At 42.8% G+C, this 24,265-nt stretch overlaps 1 protein-coding gene across 1 annotated transcript in view; it reads right to left on the reverse strand.

The window, feature by feature from the left end:
* Window positions 1-8,743: 8,743 nt before the first annotated feature.
* LOC115158024 (vitamin D3 hydroxylase-associated protein) overlaps window positions 8,744-24,265 on the reverse strand; it is a 33,904-nt gene continuing 18,382 nt past the window's right edge. The window contains exons 9-15 of the mRNA XM_029706479.1: window positions 21,960-22,057; window positions 21,597-21,696; window positions 21,414-21,457; window positions 10,457-10,496; window positions 10,057-10,165; window positions 9,686-9,831; window positions 8,744-9,260 (exon numbers count right to left, since the gene is read on the reverse strand). Of these exons, the coding sequence (XP_029562339.1) occupies window positions 9,135-9,260; window positions 9,686-9,831; window positions 10,057-10,165; window positions 10,457-10,496; window positions 21,414-21,457; window positions 21,597-21,696; window positions 21,960-22,057 (663 nt within the window). The 3' untranslated portion in view covers window positions 8,744-9,134. The remainder of the gene's footprint in view (window positions 9,261-9,685; window positions 9,832-10,056; window positions 10,166-10,456; window positions 10,497-21,413; window positions 21,458-21,596; window positions 21,697-21,959; window positions 22,058-24,265) is intronic.

A 24,265-nucleotide genomic window follows, 5' to 3' on the forward strand; every position in this document is an offset into this window, starting at 1 on the left:
TGCACTATGATATTGGGTGTGCTCAGGCTGTGCTGGGGCATTGTGTTGGGAGGTCTAGAGGCGTGGATACGGAGGGAGGGGTGGGATAGAGGGGATGAGGGGAAGGAGGAGGGCTGCTGGGTGAAGGACTACGGTCTCTTTGGGAAGTTACACATGCGCACACCAACACCACCACTGGCTGTGCATGCTGAGGGTTGCTACACTGACGCTACCGGACAGGGAGGAGGCGGGCATGGTGGTGTCCTCACAATGAGGAACAACATCAGGTGAAGAGCAGCGCCCTGAGAACCTTGACTTGCAGTAGAACATTATTCCCTTGTGTCGAGCTGTAAAGAACTGTACGTTTTACATTTCAAGGCTGTTTTACTCTGTGACTGACCGCATTTGACGTTGCAAAGTTGTCCTTATTCACTTTGATGTCCAAGTGCCCTACAGTAGGTTTTGCAGGTGTATAGCCGTATTGCTCTAATATATACTATTTAAATTACACAGTGTAGGACAACGGCATATTCATCAAATATTATCTCACGTCAATCAGGCATGTAATAGGAAGAAAAAAAAAAATGTGTTGAACGAGAAATTGCTTCATACATGTAGCCGTCTGAGCTCTATTGCCGTCTGAATAATCCAGTGATCTCTCCAGTAAAATCAGTGATGTTTGGTCGACTCGGGAAAGTAGCGATAGATTACATGGGCTGAGTTAATAACTCATCGACTGTAGGTGGTTTGAGTTTCATTTACTCAACTACGTTGTTTACTTGATGGGTTGTGCTACTGCATCTGACTAGAGTACATAGAAGACAATGACATGAATAGTTCATATATGACTTTATTATTCATGGTGAATGGACCCACAGCCATGACCACAGGATTACTTCACTGACTTACTTCTCCTTGTTCGCCGCTGAGAATCTGAGAAAAACGCCACCATGACAGGGGTCAAAGGTTAGCGATGCTCCATTCAGCACCACCCACTCTCCCTCCGCCAGGACTGGGTCTATATTTGCATTGAGCACTTTGCCAATTAACCTCTCTCTACAACAGTGATATAGTGTTAAACAAGGAGAACTATCCAAATCCACACCCCTTTTGTTATGACACAATCCCACAAATGACTTACGCATTCATCTAGGGTCATTACGTCTTAGTCAGCAAACACATTTTGGTTCCCAGAATGTTGTGGAGAAGTTATATTTGAAATAACCAAAGGAGAACCTTAAGGGACCACGACAGGAAAGTTCTTTGCTAGCTTGGTTAGGATCTGACGCCGACTCTCAGCACATCTCACAACGCAAACTTAATTAATTTGCATCCTGACTTCCTAACAAGCTCAGGTTGATAGTCAACGTTTATATCCAACGGATTTTGGAACATCAAAATATGATACGCGCCTTGTCAAAATGATGACTTCAAGGATGTAAGAACTATGAAGGGTTAAGGTTTAGGGATAGGCATTTTAAATCATTTCACAGTTCCAGGAGCCCAGTGGTTCCCAAACTGTGGGACAGGGGGGTGTGGAAGGGGGGCCTGAGTGAAAAAGTTTGGGAACCCCTGCAGTAGCCTACCCACATTTTTTTTTTCAGAGTACTTGAACACAAGGCCCGCACTGGAAACAAAATGGCGCATTTATTTATATGTCAACAGTGCACAACAATGTCCAAATTATCATAACCATTAGAGATCCTAATTGCCCCATACACAGTTGACGTCGGAAGTTTACATACACTTAGGTTGGAGTCATTAAAACTTGTTTTTCAACCACTCCACAAATGTCTTGTTAACAAACTATAGTTTTGGCAAGTCGGTTAGGACATATACTTAAACTCAGTGCCTCTTTGCTTGATATCATGGAAAAATCTAAAGAAAATCAGCCAAAACCTCAGAAATACCGCTCAGGAAGGAGACGCGTTCTGTCTCCTAGAGATGAACGTACTTTGGTGCCAAAAGTGCAAATCAATCCCAGAACAAGAGCAAAGGACCTTGTGAAGATGCTGGAGGAAACATGTACAAAAGTATCTATATCCACAGTAAAACGAGTCCTATATCGACATAGCCTGAAAGCCCGCTCAGCAAGGAAGAAGCCACTGCTCCAAAACCACCATAAAAAAGCAAGACTATGGTTTGCAACTGCACATGGGGACAAAGATTGTACTTTTTGGAGAAATGCCCTCTGGTCTGAGGAAAAAACAAAAATATAACTGTTTGGCCATAATGACCATCGTTATGTTTGGAGGAAAAAGGGGGAAGCTTGCAAGCCGAAGAACACCATCCCAACTGTGAAGCACAGGGGTGGCAGCATCATGTTGTGAGGGTGCTTTGCTGTAGGAGGGACTGGTCCACTTCACAAAATAGATGGCATCATGAGGGGGGGGAAATTATGTGGATATATTGAAGCAACATCTCAAGAAATCAGTCAGGAAGTTAAAGCTTGGTCGCAAATGAGTCTTCCAAATGGACAATGACCCCAAGCATACTTCCAAAGTTGTGACAAAATGGCTTAAGGACAACAAAGTCAAGGTATTGGAGTGGCCATCACAAAGCCCTGACCTCAATCCTATAGAAAATGTGTGGGCAGAACTGAAAAAGTGTGTGCGAGCAAGGAGGCCTACAAACCTGACTCAGTTACACCAGCTCTATCAGGAGGAATGGGCCAAAATTCACCCAACTTATTGTGGGAAGCTTGTGGAAGGCTACCAGAAACGTTTGACCCAATTTAAACAATTTAAAGGCAATGCAACCAAATACTAATTGAGTGCATGTAAACTTCTGACCCACTGGGAATGTGATGAAAGAAATAAAAGCTGAAATAAATCAATCATTCTCTCTACTATTATTCTGACATTTCACATTCTTCAAATAATGTGGTGATCCTAACTGACCTAAGGCAGAGAATATTTACTAGGATTAAATGTCAGGAATTGTGAAAAACTGAGTTTAAATGAAGTTAGCTAAGGTGTATGTAAACTTCCGACTTCAACTGTATATTCAGTTCAATAAAAATAAAAATATTAAAAAAATCAGCAAGATCCATTTAAAATTCATGTTGAAACTAATATCAATTGGTTATATTGAACACAATCATAAAAAAAAGGCAGCAACCTCTGCTTGTAGAAGCCTTATAATAGGAATGAAAAGGACTATGTAAAGGTAGGTTAAGTAATTAAATATGAACTGAAATTTCCACACACACACACACACACACACACACACACACACACACACACACACACACACACACACACATACATAACATACATATTCAGTCAATAAAAACAAGTGCCATTTGAGAATCATTCATTGAAACTGCAATGAGCTGTTTGACCGCGCCAGAGCCGAGCAGCTATGTGCTTTGCAGTGGCAAAAGATGTCATGAGAGATTGGTTTCGCTTGTCCCACTCCAAGAACGTTTCTTTATGCTTGGCAAGCATATGCGTCCTAATGAAGCTAGTTGTGCTGTGAAAAGGAGAGCTTGATATTGCATAGTTTGCATTACACATGGGTTTCATCAGTTTGATCAAAACACTTCCAAACCTCGCTGCGTTTTGGCCGCCATGTTGATAGTGCAAACTTCCCGCTATACACCTAAAACAGCTGAAATACAATATTATGGGTATGGAAAATATATTTCAAAGCAGTGTAGATGGTACAATGATTCTCTACTACACTATACTTGCTTGTTTTGTCACATAAACAAAGATTTGCCAAACTATTCTAAATTTAGCAACCAAGAAATGGCGGAGCGATTTCTGCAAAGTGAATCACTAAATAAATAAGTTGTATTGTGATAGTTAACCCACTCCATCTCAATATAACACATTTTTTATTTTGACAAGAGTTCTGAAATAAAATCACACAAATAGTATTACAGCATAAAAAAAAAAAAATCTCTGGTTGTGGATGGTTTTGAAATTCGTTCGAGTACTCAAGCACTCGATTACACATGCCCATTCCTATTAAGATTAGGTAATAACCACTTTGTGGTTAAAGGGATACTTTTGGATTGTACCATGTTTATGTATCTGCGTCCAGTGTGAAGGAAGTTAGAGGTAGTTTCGCGAGCGAATGCTAACTAGTGTTAGCGCAATGATTGGTCTACAGGAACAGCTAGCATGATAGTTAGCAACAGTAACTAAATGCTAACGCTAGTTAGCAACTTCCTTCAAACCGCACAGATACATAAAAATGGTATCCACAAGTTTCTGACTTTGGGGAAGCCAAAATCCCAAACTATCCCTAGGTCAGGGTATGGGCTGCTACTAATTCCCCTATAGAGCATCACCAAGACCAGGGAAACTGATCCTAGACCAGCTACTAGGCCAACTCCAAGACTCCTTCCACCTGCGGCGTATAGTAACTCCCAGGTCTGCTCACCCGTGTGAAACAATACTTTCACAATACAGCGTAAGGAGTTTGATTGTTGGCCGACAAGTTCCTATAATTCCTGGAATTACAGACTTGCATGCAAATGCTAAATCCTTCTCTCTTTCTTCTGAAAAGTGGATGAGACGGCCTGTAGCTGCAGGCTTCGCTAGCGGCTCCCCAGCTTTGTGCAGCCGAGACGCTCTCCTTTCTCCCCCTGACTTCGGTGCTAATCCTGACACGCACTGTCTGCATTTTTGACTGTACGTGTTTAAGCGCATTTGCAGTGCATTTATCTCCCCAATGTAAACCAATTTGGCTATAAGGGCCGTGGGCCAAGCGAGCCACCAGAGGAAAGAAAGGAAGAAAAATGACTCAACGCAGCAGATGTACAAGAGGGGAAAGAGATGGTGAGGTAGTGAGAAGAGAGGGATGGAGAGAGGGAAAGGAGGGAGAGGAAAGGGGGGGGGGGTTGATGAATGCCTGAAAGCAGCAGAAAAAGGGAAGCGGAACCATCTCGAAAAAAAAAAAAATACCCAGAGTGTCCCTTGTCCAGAGGGTAAGCTTTTCAAAGTTGGGATAGCGGCTCTTAAAGCCGCTAGAACCTGGATCACGGAATTGTTGAGTCACAGAATTGGAGGAAATCATTCAGAGCTCTTGGCTAATCCTGTCATAGAGAAATTGGTGAGCATATACCTCAGAGATCCCAGCCTCCATGCAAGAAGCACTGTGCGTGGGCTGGTGTATTGAAAAGGGCTCCTGTACGCTACTTGAGCGACTCCATGTACACCTGTATGAGCTGTCTGGTAATCTCTGATTCCTCTCCTCCCTCCATCTCTCCACATGCTGGCTCTTCCTATTTGGGAGTAATGGCGGATGAAATGGACCAAAGTCCTGAAAGCTGCCAATCTCACTCCATCCAATATTCCTTTGGAAGTGGCTTTCAGGTCTCAGAGGCAGAACTCGTGACTTTGATCATCTGGAAGGCAAGAGTCGTGTTGCGACAGACATTACTACCTGAGAGTCTACGGCACTATAACGACCAAGGGGCTCCTTGGTCCCTGAAATGGCACATTAAGACAGAATCATCCTAGTTTAGTTGGGCAATATCGTATTTTTATTTGTTTGCACCCGAACGGGGTGTGAATGGGTTGGGATGGCTTTTAAAGTACCTGATCTCATAGCCTGAGATTTCTGTAAATGAGGTGTTTGGACTTCCTACCAATGAGCTGGAACATAAAAGGTCCCTGCTAGAGGCACTGGTAGAGGTTCCCTGTCAGATGGCCTGTTATGTTCTGTTATGTTCTGTTTTCTTGGTCTGGAGCCAGGTAAATCTGCAGTCGAGTGTTGAGCTCTAACTCTGAAAACTCCTCAGGAGTACAGTGTCCATTTTAGTGAAGCCTCGGTCTCAGCACAACCTCTTTCAATCTAATGCTGCGTTTAGACGAGGGACGCAAAAACTGTCATACCAGTCAGCATAGCGGGACAAGAAAGCAAGAAAGAGGGTGACTGCAAGCCAGCACGACCGTATGCGTTGCTACGGTGATTTCAGTAAACAATCAGCGCAAATCAAACATCTGGTAGGAAACACCACAGCAGACGGCAAAAGTTGAAATATTGGAACTCTGGCAGCAAGTCCCGTCTAGTGTGGTGGCCGACGGCATTCACCACCAGCCTCAACGGCATTTACCGTTGCGCTCTCATTGAAAACAATGACATCCGGTTTGCGTCTTCCTTGTACCATCTAAAACGTAGAATTAGCCCTGCTGAGATTGAAAAAAAAGTTGTGCTGAAACTGAGGCGGTCCTAATATAGTCTTACTAAAACACAAGTCAGAACTACAATCAGCTAACGTTATTGAACAATGACATCATCCTGATTAGTTTGAAAATCAAGCATTTTATATGCATACAGGGCTCATTTGTGAAAGAGGCCTTGGTCTCAGCATGACTCTTAAAATAAAAGGTGAAATAAAATAAGGAGAACACTTAATGCTGTGTTAGAGACCGACAAAGAGTGAGAGCGCAAGAACGAGTGTGTCACACTGTTACTGTAGGGATTTGCATTCCTCTGAAGAGACCGGAGACCCCCACCCCCTCCTCCCCTCCGCCTCTTACTGCTTAATGCTCCCTGACAGAATGAAACAGCCAGAATCTCTCTCTGACACAGATAACACTAATAACCTTACCTCTCAATCTACACTCTCCTCCTCGCCTGCCTAATGTGTCTACCTCAGTCTAACAGATATGATTTCATATTCAATAATGGAATAGCAAAGAGAATAGGAATGCACCACGATGATGGAAAAACAAAATGCATTGTCCCCCTAATGGCCTCCCATCCCAGGAGAGTTTAAAAAAATGTAAATTTATGTAAAAACGAAAACACATATTTACAATATACTAGGGGGGGTAATCACAATACGCGGCGGCCGCAGCGCGCTGGCCACGCCAATGGAAACGCTATGTGTCATTAGGTCCCCCTTATCTATTGCTGCGCTAAAGATATGTCCTGTTATTGAGGCGATGCAGTAATCACTCACAGGGAAAATGATCTGTGCTACTCATCTGTGGCACCAAGATGGAGAGAGGAGAGAAGAGGGTAAAAATTGAGGAGGGACTATGAGGGAAAGAGCAAGGGGTAAAGGGGAGAGAAATAAGAGAAGGGAATATAGAAGAGAGGGGAAGCCAAGGTGGAAAGGGAGAGAGGTAGAAGTAGGAGAGCTATGGCAGAAAGGGGCAAGAGAAAAAGAGGTAGAGGTGAAGCAAAAACACAGTGTAAGAGAGAGGACAGCAGAACTCTAGAAGGGCCAAACAGAGAGATGCGGTAGCAGAAATACAGATGAGGAAAAGCCAAGAAAATCGGAAGAAGAGGTACAGGTAACTGACAAAATAAAGGAAACACGCCTCCCGAGCGGCGCAGTGGTCTAAGGCACTGCATCTAAGTGCTAGCTGTGCCACTAGAGATCCTGGTTCGAATCCAGGCTGGCTGCGACCGAGAGACCCATGGGGCGGCGCACAATTGGCCCAGTGTAGTCCGGGTTAGGGGACTCTCCCGAGTCTGTACGGGAGTTGCAGCGATGGGACAGGACTGTAACTACCAAATGGATACCACGAAATTGGGGAGAAAAAAGGGGTATACATTTTTAAATATAAAAAAAACACAAATAAATAAAGGAAACACCAACAGGACGTGTCTTAATAGGGCGTTGGGCCACCATGAGCCGCCAGAATAGCTTCAAAGCGCCTCGGCATATATTCTACAAGTGTCTGTAACTCTACTGGAGGGATGCATTACATTTACATTTAAGTCATTTAGCAGACGCTCTTATCCAGAGAGACTTATCCAGATGCGACACCATTCTTCTATGAAAAAATACATAATTTGGTGTTTTGTTGATGGTGGTTGAAAATCCTCAGGCGCCCCTCCAGAATCTCCCATAAGTGTTCAATTGGACCTGGTGACAGACACATACACACTTATACCCCCTATGCTCCTTTGAGACCCCTCTTTCAAAGTCACTGAGATGGGCATTTTCACACATGACTCTAAGCATTGATGGGTTGTTTTAATTGCTTAATTAAGTCAGGAACCACACCTGTTTGGAAGCACCTGCTTTCAATATACTTTGTATCGCTCATTTACTCAAGTATTTCCTTTATTTTGGCAGCTACCTGTATATACAGTAAACGCCATTTCCTCATTAGACATGTCCAATACGATTGTCTGAGTAACCGAGACAGACGGTGTCGTCATTTTCCAGAGCGTCTGATGATAGCAATACGCCAGCTGCACAACTTCTACCCCCTTAATGTTGTTGTGCCTGTTCATGGTACATTGGCTGAGATATTAAAGGAATCGGAATGTTAGTGATTGACTGAGGAGGAGAGTGGCAGAGACTGTTACTATTGTTCTGGGTTAATTCGCACAGCCCACTAATGGACAAGATCACGATCGATGGTATTGGATGAATAAATGATGGTCAACACACAGCAATCATTCAGATTGACGCAATTTTAAAGTGTCGTCTTTGATCATAAACTTTCCTTCTGTATTAAAATTGCAGCATGTATTGAAAAGTACATAAGTGACCATATTATATCTCGGATATGCACTGCAATGTAATGCTTTTAGGTGTCACGTTTGGTAGACACTTGACCTCAAGGGGAGAAATCCATGATGAATGTTCTCATTCCTAAACCATGCAGACAAACGACACTACATAGAGGGATATATTAACAAAGTTTTTTAATTTGAGACATGAAAATCACAGACACTGTATATTTAGATACATTTTCCTATATAATAAGTGCATAATTTGAGTATAATTTTAAAATACCAAGTCATTTCATATTTCATTGGTGCGTTTTTTTAAATTTTTTTATTTTTTTAAATCGACTGAGGTAAACAGAATTTTCCAATTTTCTTGAGTGTGTAAGAAAATATGTATGTATTTGTATCCCTATTTGAGGTCAGGTGAACTGTTAGCAGCCAAGGAACAGCCATTTGTGTTTCTCTGTGCACTTGGATCAGTCCTTCCTCCAACCTGCTTTCTGAGGACAATTACGATTATTTGGGCCAGGGGACCCTATTCAAGTTACCTTACAGCATAAGAATAATGTTATATATTCCTTTTACTACTTCAGCAATCCAGTGACTTTTCCTTATATTGATTATTTTAACGGCTTGATTGAACAGGTCCTTTTTACCATTCTTTCTGTCCCTAGACTGAACTTATCCCTCTCTCCACCTCTTAGTACATCCATCTCTCTCTCTCATTTCTTCTTCTTCTCTCTGAACAGCCTCTCCACCTCTCTCATGAAGTGCAGACAGAGTTCGTCCTGCCAGGGTAGGGCCACACACTGTACGGCCACCGGCAGCCCCTCTCCACCAGTCACCGCCTGTAAAAACACACAAACGGTCAGTCCCAACCAAACGCATGTTGACTAGGGACCGTAATCAGAAATAATCTCAATAGGAGTGCTGGTATAGGATCAGTTTTCCTTTTTAGAAAATAATATATACAATGATATGGATTGGGGGGTGTTGATCCTAGATCAGCACTACTACTCTGAGATGCTTTTTGAATACAGGCCCAGTGGCCTGAACTCCAACCCAGTAATCAGGACAGGCCTCTGCTTCCATCTACTGGTTACAATGGAACTACAGGCTAAGATTCACCGGTTAGGCTACAGGTTGTGACATCTGGCATGGACAAAATGGCCACTTCAGTCAGGATGGTGGTAAGAAGGAAATAAGTTTGGAAATAGCTAAATATCCTGTAAATATTTTAAGAGGAAGAGTGCGTTTGTGACTTTGACTGTACCTTTCTGTAGAGCTTGTCCAAGAGGTCCCCATAGTTGCCCTTGTAGTGCCTGAGTTCCTCCTCGTCCTCTGCTGTTACCGTGGAGACAGGGACCACCCCAGCAGGGAAGTTAAGGAGATTGTAGATAATGGTGTAGGACAGCGCACCTGAAAAGAGAGAAGGGTTGGGGCAGGGGGTCTGAGTCAATAATCCATCCACCCATAGTTCAATAAAGCAGGTGAATTCATAACAATTCCAACTGGTGATTCTACATTTTTAAAAAATGGTCATGACTGCAAAAATACAACAAGCTTTGTAAAAAAAAATAATCAGAGCGCTAGTTAAATCTATATTCCATTTGATAAGAGATCAGAGAGAGGAGAGATGGGTACTGGTGAGTTTCCCAGGGTAGTTATGGTTGTAGGCGGGACCCATCATGGGACAGAGCAGCACGTCCAGCTCACACCTTCTCCACTCTGCCATCACCTCATGCATGTAGTCCTTAGAACACAGACAGAACTACTGTATATTTTCGTCAGAGCACTGATTTCCACACAACATTCTCTCGGAAGTTTTTGTCAAATTGATTATCATGCTGCAAGCTTAGGCCAACAGCCTAGTTGAACAATATAACATTGCCAATGACTGACAAACAATAATCCATGCCATTCTGTTTTTCTGTATTACAACAAGAGACCAGATTAATGGAGACATTTACAGGATACGCTTTGTGCCTCCTCTCAGACCATCAGGAAACTCTTAGAGATGGCACAACTTCAAAATGTCTAGTACCTCCACATCTGCATGCTGTCTCCACAGGTCTTGCACAGAGCTGGTGAAAAAGGAAGTGATGGAGTCATTAAGATTCTGCATTTCATACCATGGCATCGAAATATAATAAAGAGTCATTCCATGTCATTTCAGCAAGCCATGACACCCACCATCTCAGATTGTTATGAAATCATTTCTGGAGTTACAAACAGATAAGATTAGCATTCATGCAACTATATTTTGTTGAAATTTAGTTGCCATTTGATTGCACCCAAAAATTGGACAGTTTAAGTTTTAGGATTCACATAATATTCAATAAATATAGTACCCAACATCCAATTGGAACCAAACATATAACTACCATTGACTAAGAAATAGGGAATTCAATGAAATGTGAATTGACCGCCTCAATTCGGTCTTATGTAGCCACATTTTAAATTGTGTTTTTTTTACATTGGAAAAAGTAGAGACTTGTATATCATATACTGCAGTTGAGGAACAACGGAAAAGTAATTATGCTTTGAAAGTTGATAAACTTGTAACCCCACTTTTGAGAAAATGTACATTTTATGTTTTGGTACACCTACTGGAGAGCTCTTCCTTATCTACACCCCTTTTCAGCATCGTTCACACCCTCTTAAGCCTTAGCCCCACCCATCCACCTTGGTTTCTCAAACGATTGCGTCGCCTGGTTCACCAACTACTTCTCTGACAGAGTTCAGTGTGTCAAATCGGAGGGCCTACTGTCTGGACCTCTGGCAGTCTCTATGGGAGTACCACAGGGTTCAATTCTTGGGCCAACTCTTTTCTCTGTATACATAAATGATGTCGCTCTTGCTGCTGGTGAATCTCTGATCCACCTCTACGCAGACGACACCATTCTGTATACTTCTGGCCCTTCTTTGGACACTGTGTTAACAACCCTCCAGACGAGCTTCAATGCCATTCAACTCTCCTTCCGTGGTCTCCAACTGCTCCTAAACACAAGTAAAACTAAATGCATGCTCTTCAACCGATCGCTGCCTGCACCTGCCCGCCCATCCAGCATAACTTCTCTGGACGGTTCTAACTTAGAATTTGTGGACAACTACAAATACCTAGGTGTCTGGTTAGACTGTAAACTCTCCTTCCAGACTCACATCAATCATCTCCAATCCAAAGTGAAATCTAGAATTGGCTTCCTATTTCGCAACAAAGCATCCTTCACTCATGCTGCCAAACATACCCTCGTAAAACTGACCATCCTACGAATCATCTACTTCGGCGATGTCATTTACAAAATAGCATCCAATACCCTACTCAACAAGCTGGATGCAGTCTATCACAGTGCCATCCGTTTTGTCACCAAAGCCCCATATACAACCCACCACTGCGACCTGTATGCTCTCGTTGGCTGGCCTTCACTTCAAAATCGTCGCCAAACACATTGGCTCCAGGTCATCTACAAGACCCTGCTAGGTAAAGTTCCCCCTTATCTCCGCTCACTGGTCACCATAGCAGCACCCACCTGTAGCACGCGCTCCAGCAGGTATATCTCTCTGGTCACCCCTAAAGCCAACTCCTCCTTTGGTCGTCTCTCCTTCCAGTTCTCAGCTGCCAATGACTGGAACGAACTACAAAAATCTCTAAAACTGGAAACACTTATCTCCCTCACTAGCTTTAAGCACCAGCTGTCAGAGCAGCTCACAGATCTCTGCACCTGTACATAGCCCATCTTTAATTGAGCCCAAACTACTACCTTTTCCCCTACTGTATTTATTTTATTTATTTTGCTCCTTTGCACCATATTATTTATATTTTAACTTTGAACTTTCTTCAAACTACAAATCTACCATTCCAGTGTTTTTCTTGCCATACTTTATTTACTTTGCCACCATGGCATTTTTTTGCCTTTACCTCCATTATCTCACATCATTTGCTCACATTGTATATAGTCTTATTTTTTTCTACTGCATCATTGATTGTATGTTGTTTTACTCCATGTGTAACTCTGTTTTTGTATGTTGTCGAACTGCTTTGCTTTATCTTGGCCAGGTCGCAATTGTAAATGAGAACTTGTTCTCAACTTGCCTACCTGGTTAAATAAAGGTGAAATAAAATAAATAAATAAAAAATCTCTTTAAGGATTCACTTGAGGCCATGTGGTAAACAAACACTATATCAAATCTAAGTTTATTTGTCACATGCACAGGCTACAGAAGGTGTAAACGATACAGTGAAGTGGTTACTTGCATAGTAGCAATATCAACAGAAGCGTCCAGAAAAAAAAATGTTGTATAAATATTTGATTATTTGATGACGCTTACCAGACACACTTGTCTAAATTGATGAGTCATGTGAAGGAAATGCTATAACCATCCACCAGCCACATCTAGCTAAGTGGATGGGTCACTATTGTCTAGACATGTACACATATTCATTAAAATATAATAGATGGCCGTAATCTCCTCCAGACACACCTGGCTAATTTGATGGGTCATGTAATAATCTGTCTGAAGTAGAGTCTTTTGTTCAGACATGTAGCTAGCAAGCTAAACAATGTACCGGGATAACCCGAACTCATACTACTACCAATACAAACATTGGCGCCAGCAAAGATGGCCGCCTCGCTTCAAGTCCTTAGTAAACTATGCAGTTGTTTTTTTTATGCATTATTTCTTACACTGTTAGCCCAGGAAATCTTAAGTGTTATTACATACAGCCGGGAAGAACTATTGGATATAAAAGCGATGACAACTTACCAACGTTATGACCTGGAATACAACTTTCCCGAAGCGGATCCTTTGTTTGGACCTCCACCCTGGACATGGGATCTTATCCCAGAGGCCGACACAAAACAACACGGTCGCCACAGGAGAGGCAGAAAGAGCGGCCTACTGGTCAGACTCAGAAATCGAGCACACCATCCACCACTCCCGAGCATATTACTCGCCAATATCCAATCTCTAGATAACCAGGTGGACGAAATTAGGGCACGAGTTGCCTTCCAGAGAGACAGAGATTGTAACATTCTCTGTTTCACGGAAACATGGCTCACTCGGGATATGTTGTCAGACGGTAGCCAACCGGTTTCTTCACGCATCGCGCCAACAGAAACAGACATCTCTCCAGTAAGAAGAAGGGCGGGGGTGTATGCCTTATGATTAACAACTCATGGTGTAATCACAACATACAGGAACTTAAGTCCTTTTGTTCACCTGACCTACAATTCGTTACAATCAAATGCTGACCGCATTATCTTCCAAGAGAATTCGCTTTGATTATAGTCACAGCCGTGTATATCCCCCCAAGCAGCTACCTCGTTGGCCCTGAAAGAATTTCACTTGACTCTATGTAAACTGGAAACCATACATCCTGAGGCTGCATTTATTGTAGCTGGGTATTTTAACAAAGTTAACCTGAGAACGAGACTTCCTAAATTCTATCAGCATATCGAATGCGCGACACAGGCTGCTAGCATTTTTGGATCATTGCTACTCTAACTTCCGCGATGCATACAAAGCCCTCCACTGCCCTGCCTCTCACAAATCTGACCATGACTCCATTTTGTTGCTCCCAGGCTATAGACAGAAACTAAAACAGGAAACGCCCGTGCACAGGTCTGTCCAACGCTGGTCTGACCAATCGGATTCCACGATTCAGGATTGCTTAAATCACGTGAACTGGGAAATGTTCCAGATAGCCTCAGACAACAACATTGATGTATACGCTGACTCGGTGAGCAAGTTTTTTTAGCAAGTGCATCGGAGATGTTGTACCCACTGTGACAATTAAAACATTTCCTAACCAGAAACCGTGGATCGATGGCTGCATTGACAAAACTGAAAGCACAAACCACCGCTTTTAACCATGGCAAGGCAACTGGAAACATGACAGAATACAAACAGTGCAGCTGTTCCCTCCGCAAGGCAATCAAACAAGCAAAGCATCAGTAAAGAGCCAAAGTAGAGTCGCAATTCAACGGCTCAAACACGAGACGTATGTGGCAGGGTCTACAGTCAATCAAGGACTACAAGAAGAAAACCAGCCCCGTCGTGGACATCGATGTCTTGCTCCAAAACAAATTAAACAACTTCATTGCTCGCTTTGAGGACAATACAGTGCCACTGACACGGCCCACTACCAATGCCTGTGGGCTCTTCTGTGGCCAACGTGAGTAAAACATTTAAACGTGTTAACCCTCACAAGGCTGCCAGCACAGACGGCAACCCTAACCGCGTCCTCAGAGCATGCGCTGGTGTGTTTATGGACATATTCAATCAATCCCGATCCCAGTCTGTTGTCCCCACATGCTTCAAGATGTCCACCATTGTTCCTGTTTCCAAGAAAGCTAACTGAACTAAATGACTAATCACCCCATTGCACTCACTTCTGTCATCAAGATGTGCTTAGAGAGAGACTAGTCAAGGAGAATATCACCTCCACCCTACCAGATACCTTAGACCCACTCCAATTTGCTTACCGCCCCAATAGGTCCACTGACAATGCAATCGCCATCACAATGCACACTGCCCTATCCCATCTGGACAAGAGGAATACCTATGTAAGAATGCTGTTCATTGACTACAGCTCAGCATTTAATACCATAGTACCCTCCAAACTCGTCATTAAGCTCGAGACCCTGGGTCTCGAACCCCACCCTGTGCAACTGGGTCCTGGACTTTCTGACGGGCCGTCCCCAGGTGGTGAAAGTAGGAAACAACATCCTCACCCCGCTGATCCTCAACACTGGGGCACCCCAAGGGTGCGTTCTCAGCCGTCTCCTGTACTCCTTGTTCACCCATGACTGTGTGGCCATGCACACTTCCAACTCAATCATCAAGTTTGCAGACAACAATACAGTGGTAGGCTTGATTGCCAACGATGACGAGACGGCCTACAGGGAGGAGGTGAGGGCTGTCGGAGAGTGGTGTCAGGAAAATAACCTCTCACTCAACATCAACAAATAGGAGATGATCGTGGACTTCAGGAAACAGCAAAGGGAGCAACAGCGCCTCTTCAACCTCAGGAGGCTGAAGAAATTTAACTTGTCACCGAAAGCACATACTTTTACAGATGCACAATCGAAAGCATCCTGTCGGACTGTATCACCGCCTGGTACGGCAACTGCACCGCCCTCAACAGCAAGGCTCTCCAGAGGGTAGTGCGGTCTGCACAACGCATCACCGGGGGCAAACTACCTGCCCTCCAGGACACCTACAGCACCCAATGTCACAGGAAGATCAAAGGACAACAAGCACCCGAGCAACTGCCTGTTTACCCCGCTATCATCCAGAAGGCGAGGTCAGTACAGGTGCATCAAAGCTGGGACTGAGAGACTGAAACAGCTTCTATCGCAAGGCCATCAGACTGTTAAACAGCCATCACTAACAGAGGCTAATGTCAACATACAGACTCAAATCTCTGGTCACTTTAATAAATGGTCTTAATAAAAAAGGTAGTTACTAGTCACCTTAAATAACACCACTTTAATAATGTTTACATATCCTACATTAATCATCTCAAAACGTAGATGGTATAGAACGGTATATACTGCATCTTGCCTATGCCTATCATTAGTCACTTTAAATAACACCACTTTAATAATGTTTACATATCCTAAACTCAGCAAAAAAAGAAACCTCACTGTCAACTGCGTTTATTTTCAGCAAACTTAACATGTGTAAATATTTGTATGAACATAAGATTCAACAACTGAGACAAACTGAACAAGTTCCACAGCCATGTGACTAACAGAAATGGAAAAATGTATCCGTGAACAAAGGGGGGATCAAAATCAAAAGTAACAGTCAGTATCTGGTGTGGCAACCAGCTGCATTAAGTACTGCAGTGAATCTCCTCCTTATGGACTGCACCAGATTTGCCAGTTCTTGCTGTGAGATGTTACCCCACTCTTCCAACGCACCTGCAGGTTCCCGGACATTTCTGGGGGGGGGGGGGAAATTGGCCCTAGCCCTCACCCTCCGATTCAACAGGTCCCAGTCTTGCTCAATGGGATTGAGATCCAGGCTCTTCACTGGCCATGGCACTAACACTGACATTCCTGTCTTGCAGGAAATAAGCCATACTGCTCATTCTGTGCGTGGTGGCATTGTAATGCTGGAGGGTCATGTCAGGATGAGCCTGCAGGAAGGGTACCACATGAGGGAGGAGGATGTCTTCCCTGTAACGCACAGCATTGAGACTGCCTGCAATAACAACAAGCTCAGTCCGATGATGCTGTGGCCCACCGCCCCAGACCATGACGGACCCTCCACATCGATCCCACTCCAGAGTACAGGCCTCGGTGCAACGCTCATTCCTTCGACGATAAACGCGAATCCGACCATCACCCCTGGTGAGACAAAACCGCAACTCGTCAGAGAAGAGCACTTTTTGCCAGTCCTGTCTGATCCAGCAATGGTGGATTTGTGCCCATAGGAAACATTGTTGCCGGTGATGTCTGGTGAGGACCTGCCTTACAACAGGCCTACAAGTCCTCAGTCCAGCCTCTCTCAGCCTATTGCGGACAGTCTGAGCACTGATGGAGGGATGGTGCGTTCCTGGTGTAACTCAGGCAGTTGTTGCCATCCTGGACCTGTCCCGCAGGTGTGATGTTTGGATGTACCGATCCTGTGCAGGTGTTACACGTGGTCTGTCACTGTGAGGACGATCGGCTGTCCGTTCTGTCTCCCTGTAGCGCCGTCTTAGGCGTCTCACAGTAAGGACATTGCAATTTATTGCCCTGGCCACATCTGCAGTCCTCATGCCTCCTTGCAGCATGCCAAAGGCACATTCACGCAGATGAGCAGGGACCCTGGGCATCTTTCCTTTGGTGTTTTTCATAGTCAGTAGAAAGACCTCTTTAGTGTCCTAAGTTTTCATAACTGTGACCTTAATTGCCTACCGTCTAAGCTGTTAGTGTCTTAACCTGTCTGGGATAGGGGGCAGTATTTTCACGGCCGGATAAAAAAAAACGTACCCGATTTAAACTGGTTACTACTCTTGACCAGAAATGAGAATATGCATATTTTTAGTAGATTTGGATAGAAAACTCTAAAGTTTCTAAAACTGTTTGAATGGTGTCTGAGTATAACAGAACTCATATGGCAGGCAAAAACCTGAGAAGATTCCAAGCAGGAAGTGACCTGTCTGACAATTTGTAGTCCTTCTGTTGCATCTAGCGAAATTACAGTATCTGTGCTGTTACGTGACACTTTCTAAGGCTTCCATTGGCTCTCTAAAGCCTTCAGAAACCGGATTGACTCGTCTCCTGTCTCTGGGCAGATAACAGCAGCACAGTTTGTCAGTGGACTGCCTGGTGACAGAGACACTGGTGATACGGTCACGAGACCTCGCCATTTTTTTCTTTCCCTCTTTGAATGAATACAACATTGTCCGGTTGGAATATTATCGCTATTTTACGAGAAAAATAGCATAAAAATTGATTTTAAACAGTGTTAGACATGCTTCTAAGTACAGTAATGGAACATTTTGACATTTTTTGTCACGAAATGCGCTCCCGCGTTACCCTTTGGATAGTGACCTGAACGCACGCACGAGGTATTTGGATATAACTATGGATTATTTGGAACAAAAACAACATTTGTTGTTGAAGTAGAAGTCCTGGGAGTGCATTCTGACAAAGAACAGCAAAGGTAATCCAATTTTTCTAATAGTAATTCTGAGTTTAGTGATCCCTGAAGTTGGCGGGTGTCTGAATAGCTAGTCTGTGATGGCTGAGCTATGTACTCAGAATATTGCAAAATGTGCTTTCGCCGAAAAGCTATTTTAAAATCTGACATAGCGATTGCATAAAGTACTTCTGTATCTATAATTCTTAAAATAATTGTTATGCATTTCGTCAACGTTTATGATGAGTAATTTAGTAAATTCACCAGAAGTTTTCGGTGGGAATGCTAGTTCTGAACATTACATGCTAATGTAAAAAGCTGTTTTTTGATATAAATATGAACTTGATTGAACAAAACATGCATGTATTGTATAACATAATGTCCTAGGAGTGTCATCTGATGAAGATCAAAGGTTAGTGCTGCATTTAGCTGTGGTTTGGGTTTTTGTGACATATATGCTTGCTTTGAAAATGGCTGTGATTATTTTTGGCTGTGTACTCTGCTGACATAATCTAATGTTTTGCTTTCGCTGTAAAGTTTTTGGAAATCGGACAATAAGGTTGGATTAACGAGAGTCTTATCTTTGAAATGGTGTAAAATAGTCATATGTTTGAGAAATTGAAGTTATAGCATTTAAGGTTTATGTATTTCGCACCACGCTCTACCATTGGATATTGGTGAGGCGTTCCGCTAGATGCAAGAGGTTTTAACGACCGTTCCACAGGTGCATGTTAATTAATCATACCATTGTTTGTACAGATGAACGAGGTACCTTCAGGCGTTTGGAAATTGCTCCCAAGGATGAACCAGACTTGTGGTCTAAAAAAAATAAAATTCTGAGATCTTGGCTGAGATCTTTTGATTTTCCCATGATGTCAAGCAAAGAGGCACTGAATTTTAAGGTAGGCCTTGAAATACATCCATAGGTACACCTCCAATTGACTCAAATTAGCCTATCAGAAGCTTTTAAAGCCATTACATAATTTTCTTGAATTTTCCAAGCTGTTTAAAGGCACAGTCAACTTGTTAACAAACTTGTCTGTAAACATTTGTTGGAAAAATTACGTGTCATGCACACAGTAGACTTGCCAAAACTATAGTTTGTTAACAAGAAATTTGTGGAGTGGTTTAAAAACGGGTTTTAATGACTCCAACCTAAGTGTATGTAAACTTCTGACTTCAACTGTATATACTGCTCTTTACCATCTACTGCATCTTGCCTATGCCGCACGGACATCGCTCATCCATATATTTATATGTACATATTCTTATTCATCCCTTACATTTGTGTGTATAAGGTAGTTGTTGTGAATTTGTTAGATATTATTGCATTGTCGGAACTAGAAGCACAAGCATTTCACTAAACTCGCATTAACATCTGCTAACCATGTGTATGTGACCAATAAAATTTGATTTGTCATAGCTATAGTATGAATCTGCAGGTAGCTAAAGCTAACAAGCTAGGTTCAATGTTAGCTAGCGAACATTAGGCTATAACTAGCAATGCAAATGGTTTTCTGATTCGAATAATATTACTACACAGATCATGCACGTAACATTAGCTAGCGAGCCAGAAGCTAATGTTGGCTAGTTAACAGTACGCTTTAACTTGCTCTAAGGATATAATTATTGTTTGGATAACCGTATTTACTATTATGTATTGATTTTTACATTATTTTTTTCACCCTTTATGCAAAGCGCACTGCAGAGAACACCGGAAGAAGAATTATCACTGAATTATTGTAATGTTTGTTTGTGTCAATTAATCCCGTCAGGGATGGGTTGCCAATTGGCGATTTGACACAAAAATAAAATTAATTCATTCATTGCAATAAAAAAAAAAAACGACTGACAAAATTAGAACCTTATATCTGAAAAACGTTGCTCGACTCTTACCCATATACATGGATGAACGCTTCACGGCAGACTGGAACCATTTAACTCTGTTTTATTTGGAGCTACATTGTGTTTGGCCAGCGTTGTGGCAAGTCACTCCAGTTCACACTGACCATGGCGTGTGCAGAAAGTAGCTTTTTCCAACTGATCTTTCGATAAAGCCTACTAAATTCATGGCATCAATGTTGTTGAGAAAAGTAACAAAACTTTTGTAGTTCTTGATGGCTAACGTTATATCTTTCTAAAACGGCGTGGTAGCAAGGACTGCAAACACATACTGAACAGCTCACGTTATAGACAAAAGCATTCTACATGGCAGTGAAGGGGTTAAACCAAGGCCTCATACCTTTTAAAGGGTTAATCATTTATGTGATGATAAACTAAGGTCTCCTCTCAGGAGACCTCTGTATGTGTGTTAACACCTGTTTTGAGTGATATGCCCTGCAGACACTAATCAGAAGGCGGAAACCGCCTAAGCTCATACTCCTCCTGTCTGGGTCCCACCGTGACCGTCTGAGGTTGAGAATACGACTGGTTTTCTGAGAACACAAGGCCACCGCAGGCCTGATGGAACCTCCACCTGGCAGAAGATGCTTAGACTTTTCTGTTGTGAAATGTCACCTTGTTATGAACCTATACAAGCTGCAGGATGTCTTAGACACCTCGCAGAACCTGGGGAGAGCTATCATATACTGTACTCTGTACCAACTTCCGCCTACAATTGTATTACTAAAGGAGAATTTTAATACTTAAACAAAGAGTCTGTGTTGCCTTTCTACTGCCAATATATGTAAGTTTGATAATTACATAGACCAGATCATCTGTTGAAGAAATTGACCAACAGCAGACCAATTCAAACTCATCTCCGGGCATGTCCAGCCCATCCATTATCTCAGCCAATCATGTCTAGAAGGAAGGTTACTGCCTTTTTCAGTGACTAAACCTACTAGGCTCGTAATTTAACAATTTTATTCATATTTACAGATGGAATACACGTTTGTTATTAAGGCACATGAAAGTTCACATGTTCCAGAAGACATTCTCCCCAAAAACTAATTTTGATTAAAAAAAATGTTTACGTTCAAATGCCACTCCTGTGAAGTAGTGACCTTTGACATACGCCTAGTTTCCTGAAACGAGACACAAATGATCAAAAGCCACACACGGACGCCCCCCAAACCTCACGCCTACCACCCCAACAACCAATATACAGTATCAGTTATCTATGTTTGACAAGTAGTATGGAGCTGCGGCTTAGACTATTGCTTCTTCATCCTATGTAAATGTTTCCCTGGGGTGGGATTGGCATTGGGTGTGGGGGGTCCCTGGGTGGCTTTTGACAATTTTGGGGGATTTGTCAAGTCTTACTCGCTGTTATTAAGAATTATGGTCCAAATCAGATGTTAGGTATTATAATTATTGATGATTATATGAATCCAATAGGAAGAATAGACATAGGTTCTTCTCACCTAGCTCCACACAGGCTTTCCATAGAGGCACCAAACCGAGGAAACTGAAGGGAAAATATAAGACCATTGACAAACATAGAAGTATCAGCCAAATATAACATTAGCAGTCTGATATACATCACAAAGCTCCCCAGATAGTTTTAACCTCCCTCTTTGTATGCTGCGGACTTGGAGAGCACTCACTATGGGCTTGATCAGAATGGAGAGAATTTTCTTCACAGTGTACGGTAGACCGTACGGAATAATTTGAACCCGCAGAGACGGGTCGACAGGCCCTCCTTTCCTATAATAACACCAAACAGTTACTTTTTTAATAATTTTAGTGTGAATACTGGATAGTTAATTTCTCTCCCAGGGATGTTCTGGTTTAACTCAATGGGATTACCAGGGTTGTGTTCATTAGGAACTAAATGGATGAAAACAGACTGAAACAGGGAGGGACTAGATTGACTCCAATAAGAAATACAAATTTTCGCTTCGCATTTCAAAATGTTTTTCTATGGTGTGTCCAACTGAACACAATCCAGGGTGATTTGACTGACTCACAGGTTGCTGAGCAGGGTAGCGCATCCATCGCCTGCGATTCCCCTGATAACCAGCTCATGTATGGCATAGCTCAGCCTGGGGAGACTGAAGGGAACCAACTACAGAGAGTGAAATGAGAGAGAGAGAGAAATACAAGTTAATATCAATACAGTCATGGACCGACCTGTAAAGGAATTAACATCCACATTATTTTGTTTCTGTTATTCGGCAGTCCAAGTAAATCTGTCTCTGATAAATAAAAAAAAGTGTTCAACCAAGCTCTGGTCATATAGTGCCTTCAGAAAGTATTCATACCCCTTGATTTATTCCACATTATGTTGCGTTACAGCCTGAAATCAAAATGTATTGAACTGATTTTTTCTCACCCATCTACACAATGCCTCATAATGACAAAGTGAAAACATGTTCTTAGAAATGTTGGCAAATGTACATAAGTATTCACACCACTGAGTCAATACATGTCAGAATCATGTGTCAGATTTTCCCCCAAACATAATGCCTTGTATTCAGGTCAGAAAGTTCATTTCTTTGCCACATTTTTTGGGGGCAGTTTTACTTTAGTGCCTTATTGCAAACAGGATACATGTTTTCTAATATTTTTGATTTTGTACAGACTTCCTTCTTTTCACTCTGTCATTTAGGTTAGTACATGTATTGTGGAGTAACTACAATGTTGATCCATCCTCAGTTTTCTCCTATCACAGCCATTAAACTCCGTAACTGTTTTAAAGTCACCATTGGCTTCATGGTGAACTCCCTGAGCGGTTTCCTTACTCTCCGGCAACTGAGTTAGGAAGGTAGTCCATCTTTGTAGTAACTGGGTGTATTGATACACCATCCAAAGTGTAATTAATAACTTCACCATGCTCAAAAGGGACATTCTATGTCTGCTTTTTTTAACTAATAGGTGCCCATCTTTGTGAGGCATTGGAAAAGCTTCCTGGTCTTTGCGGTTGAATTGTATGGGATTATAAAGATGACAGAACTACACGAGTTTGTATTTTGAGTTTTGTGGTCGCATATTGAGATTAGTGGTTGCACGTAGGATTGCCAAATATGCATTTTAATTTCGCAAACTTATCACGATGAGTGAAAGATTTGTTGTATCTTTAATTTTGAATACATTCAATAAGACTTGCAAGCATCATTTCAGTTAAGAATTATTACAGATCTGATCACTAATTTGTTTCCTTTTATGTCTCCCTTTCCTCCAACCCTAACCACTAGGCCCCTACCCAGATGGTCATGTGCCATCGCAATTTTCACTCACTCTCTCCCTTCTGCTAAATCCTTCTCCCTCCTGATTCTGCCTCTTCGACCATGCTCTTTTCCCTTTCCGCATCCTATGACTAGCACTGTCCTCTTTCCTCCCAGCCGGCTCTGCCCTGCCCTCCTCTCCTGCTCCGTGGCGGAGTGAATCATTGCGAGCTTACAGAACAGGGCTGTGGGCAGCTGAAAGAAAATGGAGGAAAACTAAACTTCCGGAGGACCAATCATCCTTTCACCTTCTCTTCCTCTGTATCCGCTGCCAAAGCCACTTTCTACCACTAAATTTCAAGCTTCTGTCTCTAACCCTATCCTTTCAAACTATTTTCCACCTTCTCCCACCTTAATTCTCCACCCCTCCCTCTCTGCGGACGACTTTGTCAACCACTTTGAAAAAAAAGGTTGACAACATCCGCTACTCATTCACTCAGCCTATTGAGTCCACTGGTCTCACTCACACAGAACTACCAGACAACTTGACCTCTTTCTCCCCAGATTAAATTCTGTGACTAGTGAGGTCTGGCTGCCCGACAACCTGCCCGCTCGACCCCATCCCCTCTTCCAGACCATCTCTGGAGACCTTCTCCCATTCCTCACTTCCCTCATCAATTCATCGCATTCCCTCTGATTGAACTGAACACTTGACTCATCTGACGTCCAAAACTATAGACCTGTATCCCTTCGTTCTTTTCGTTCCAAAACACTTGAGCGTGCTGTCTCTGATCAACTTTCTCATTAGCTCTCTCAGAGCAATCTTCTTGACCCTAACCACTCAAGCTTCAAGACGGGTTACTCAAATGAGATTGCTCTTCTTTGTGACACAGAGGCTCTCCGCACTGCCAAAGCTGACTCACTCTCCTCTGTTCTCATCCTTCTAGATCTATCCGCTGCCTTCAACACAGTGAACCAGAAGATCCTCCTCTCCACCCTCTCAGGGCTGGGCGTCTCAGGCTCTGCACACTCTTGGATTGCATCCCACCTGACAGGCCACTCCTACCAGATGATGTGGAGAGGATCTGTGTCTGCACAACGTACTCTCA

This window comes from Salmo trutta, chromosome 22, assembly GCF_901001165.1.
Source record: "Salmo trutta chromosome 22, fSalTru1.1, whole genome shotgun sequence".
Taxonomy (NCBI): Eukaryota; Metazoa; Chordata; class Actinopteri; order Salmoniformes; family Salmonidae; genus Salmo; species Salmo trutta.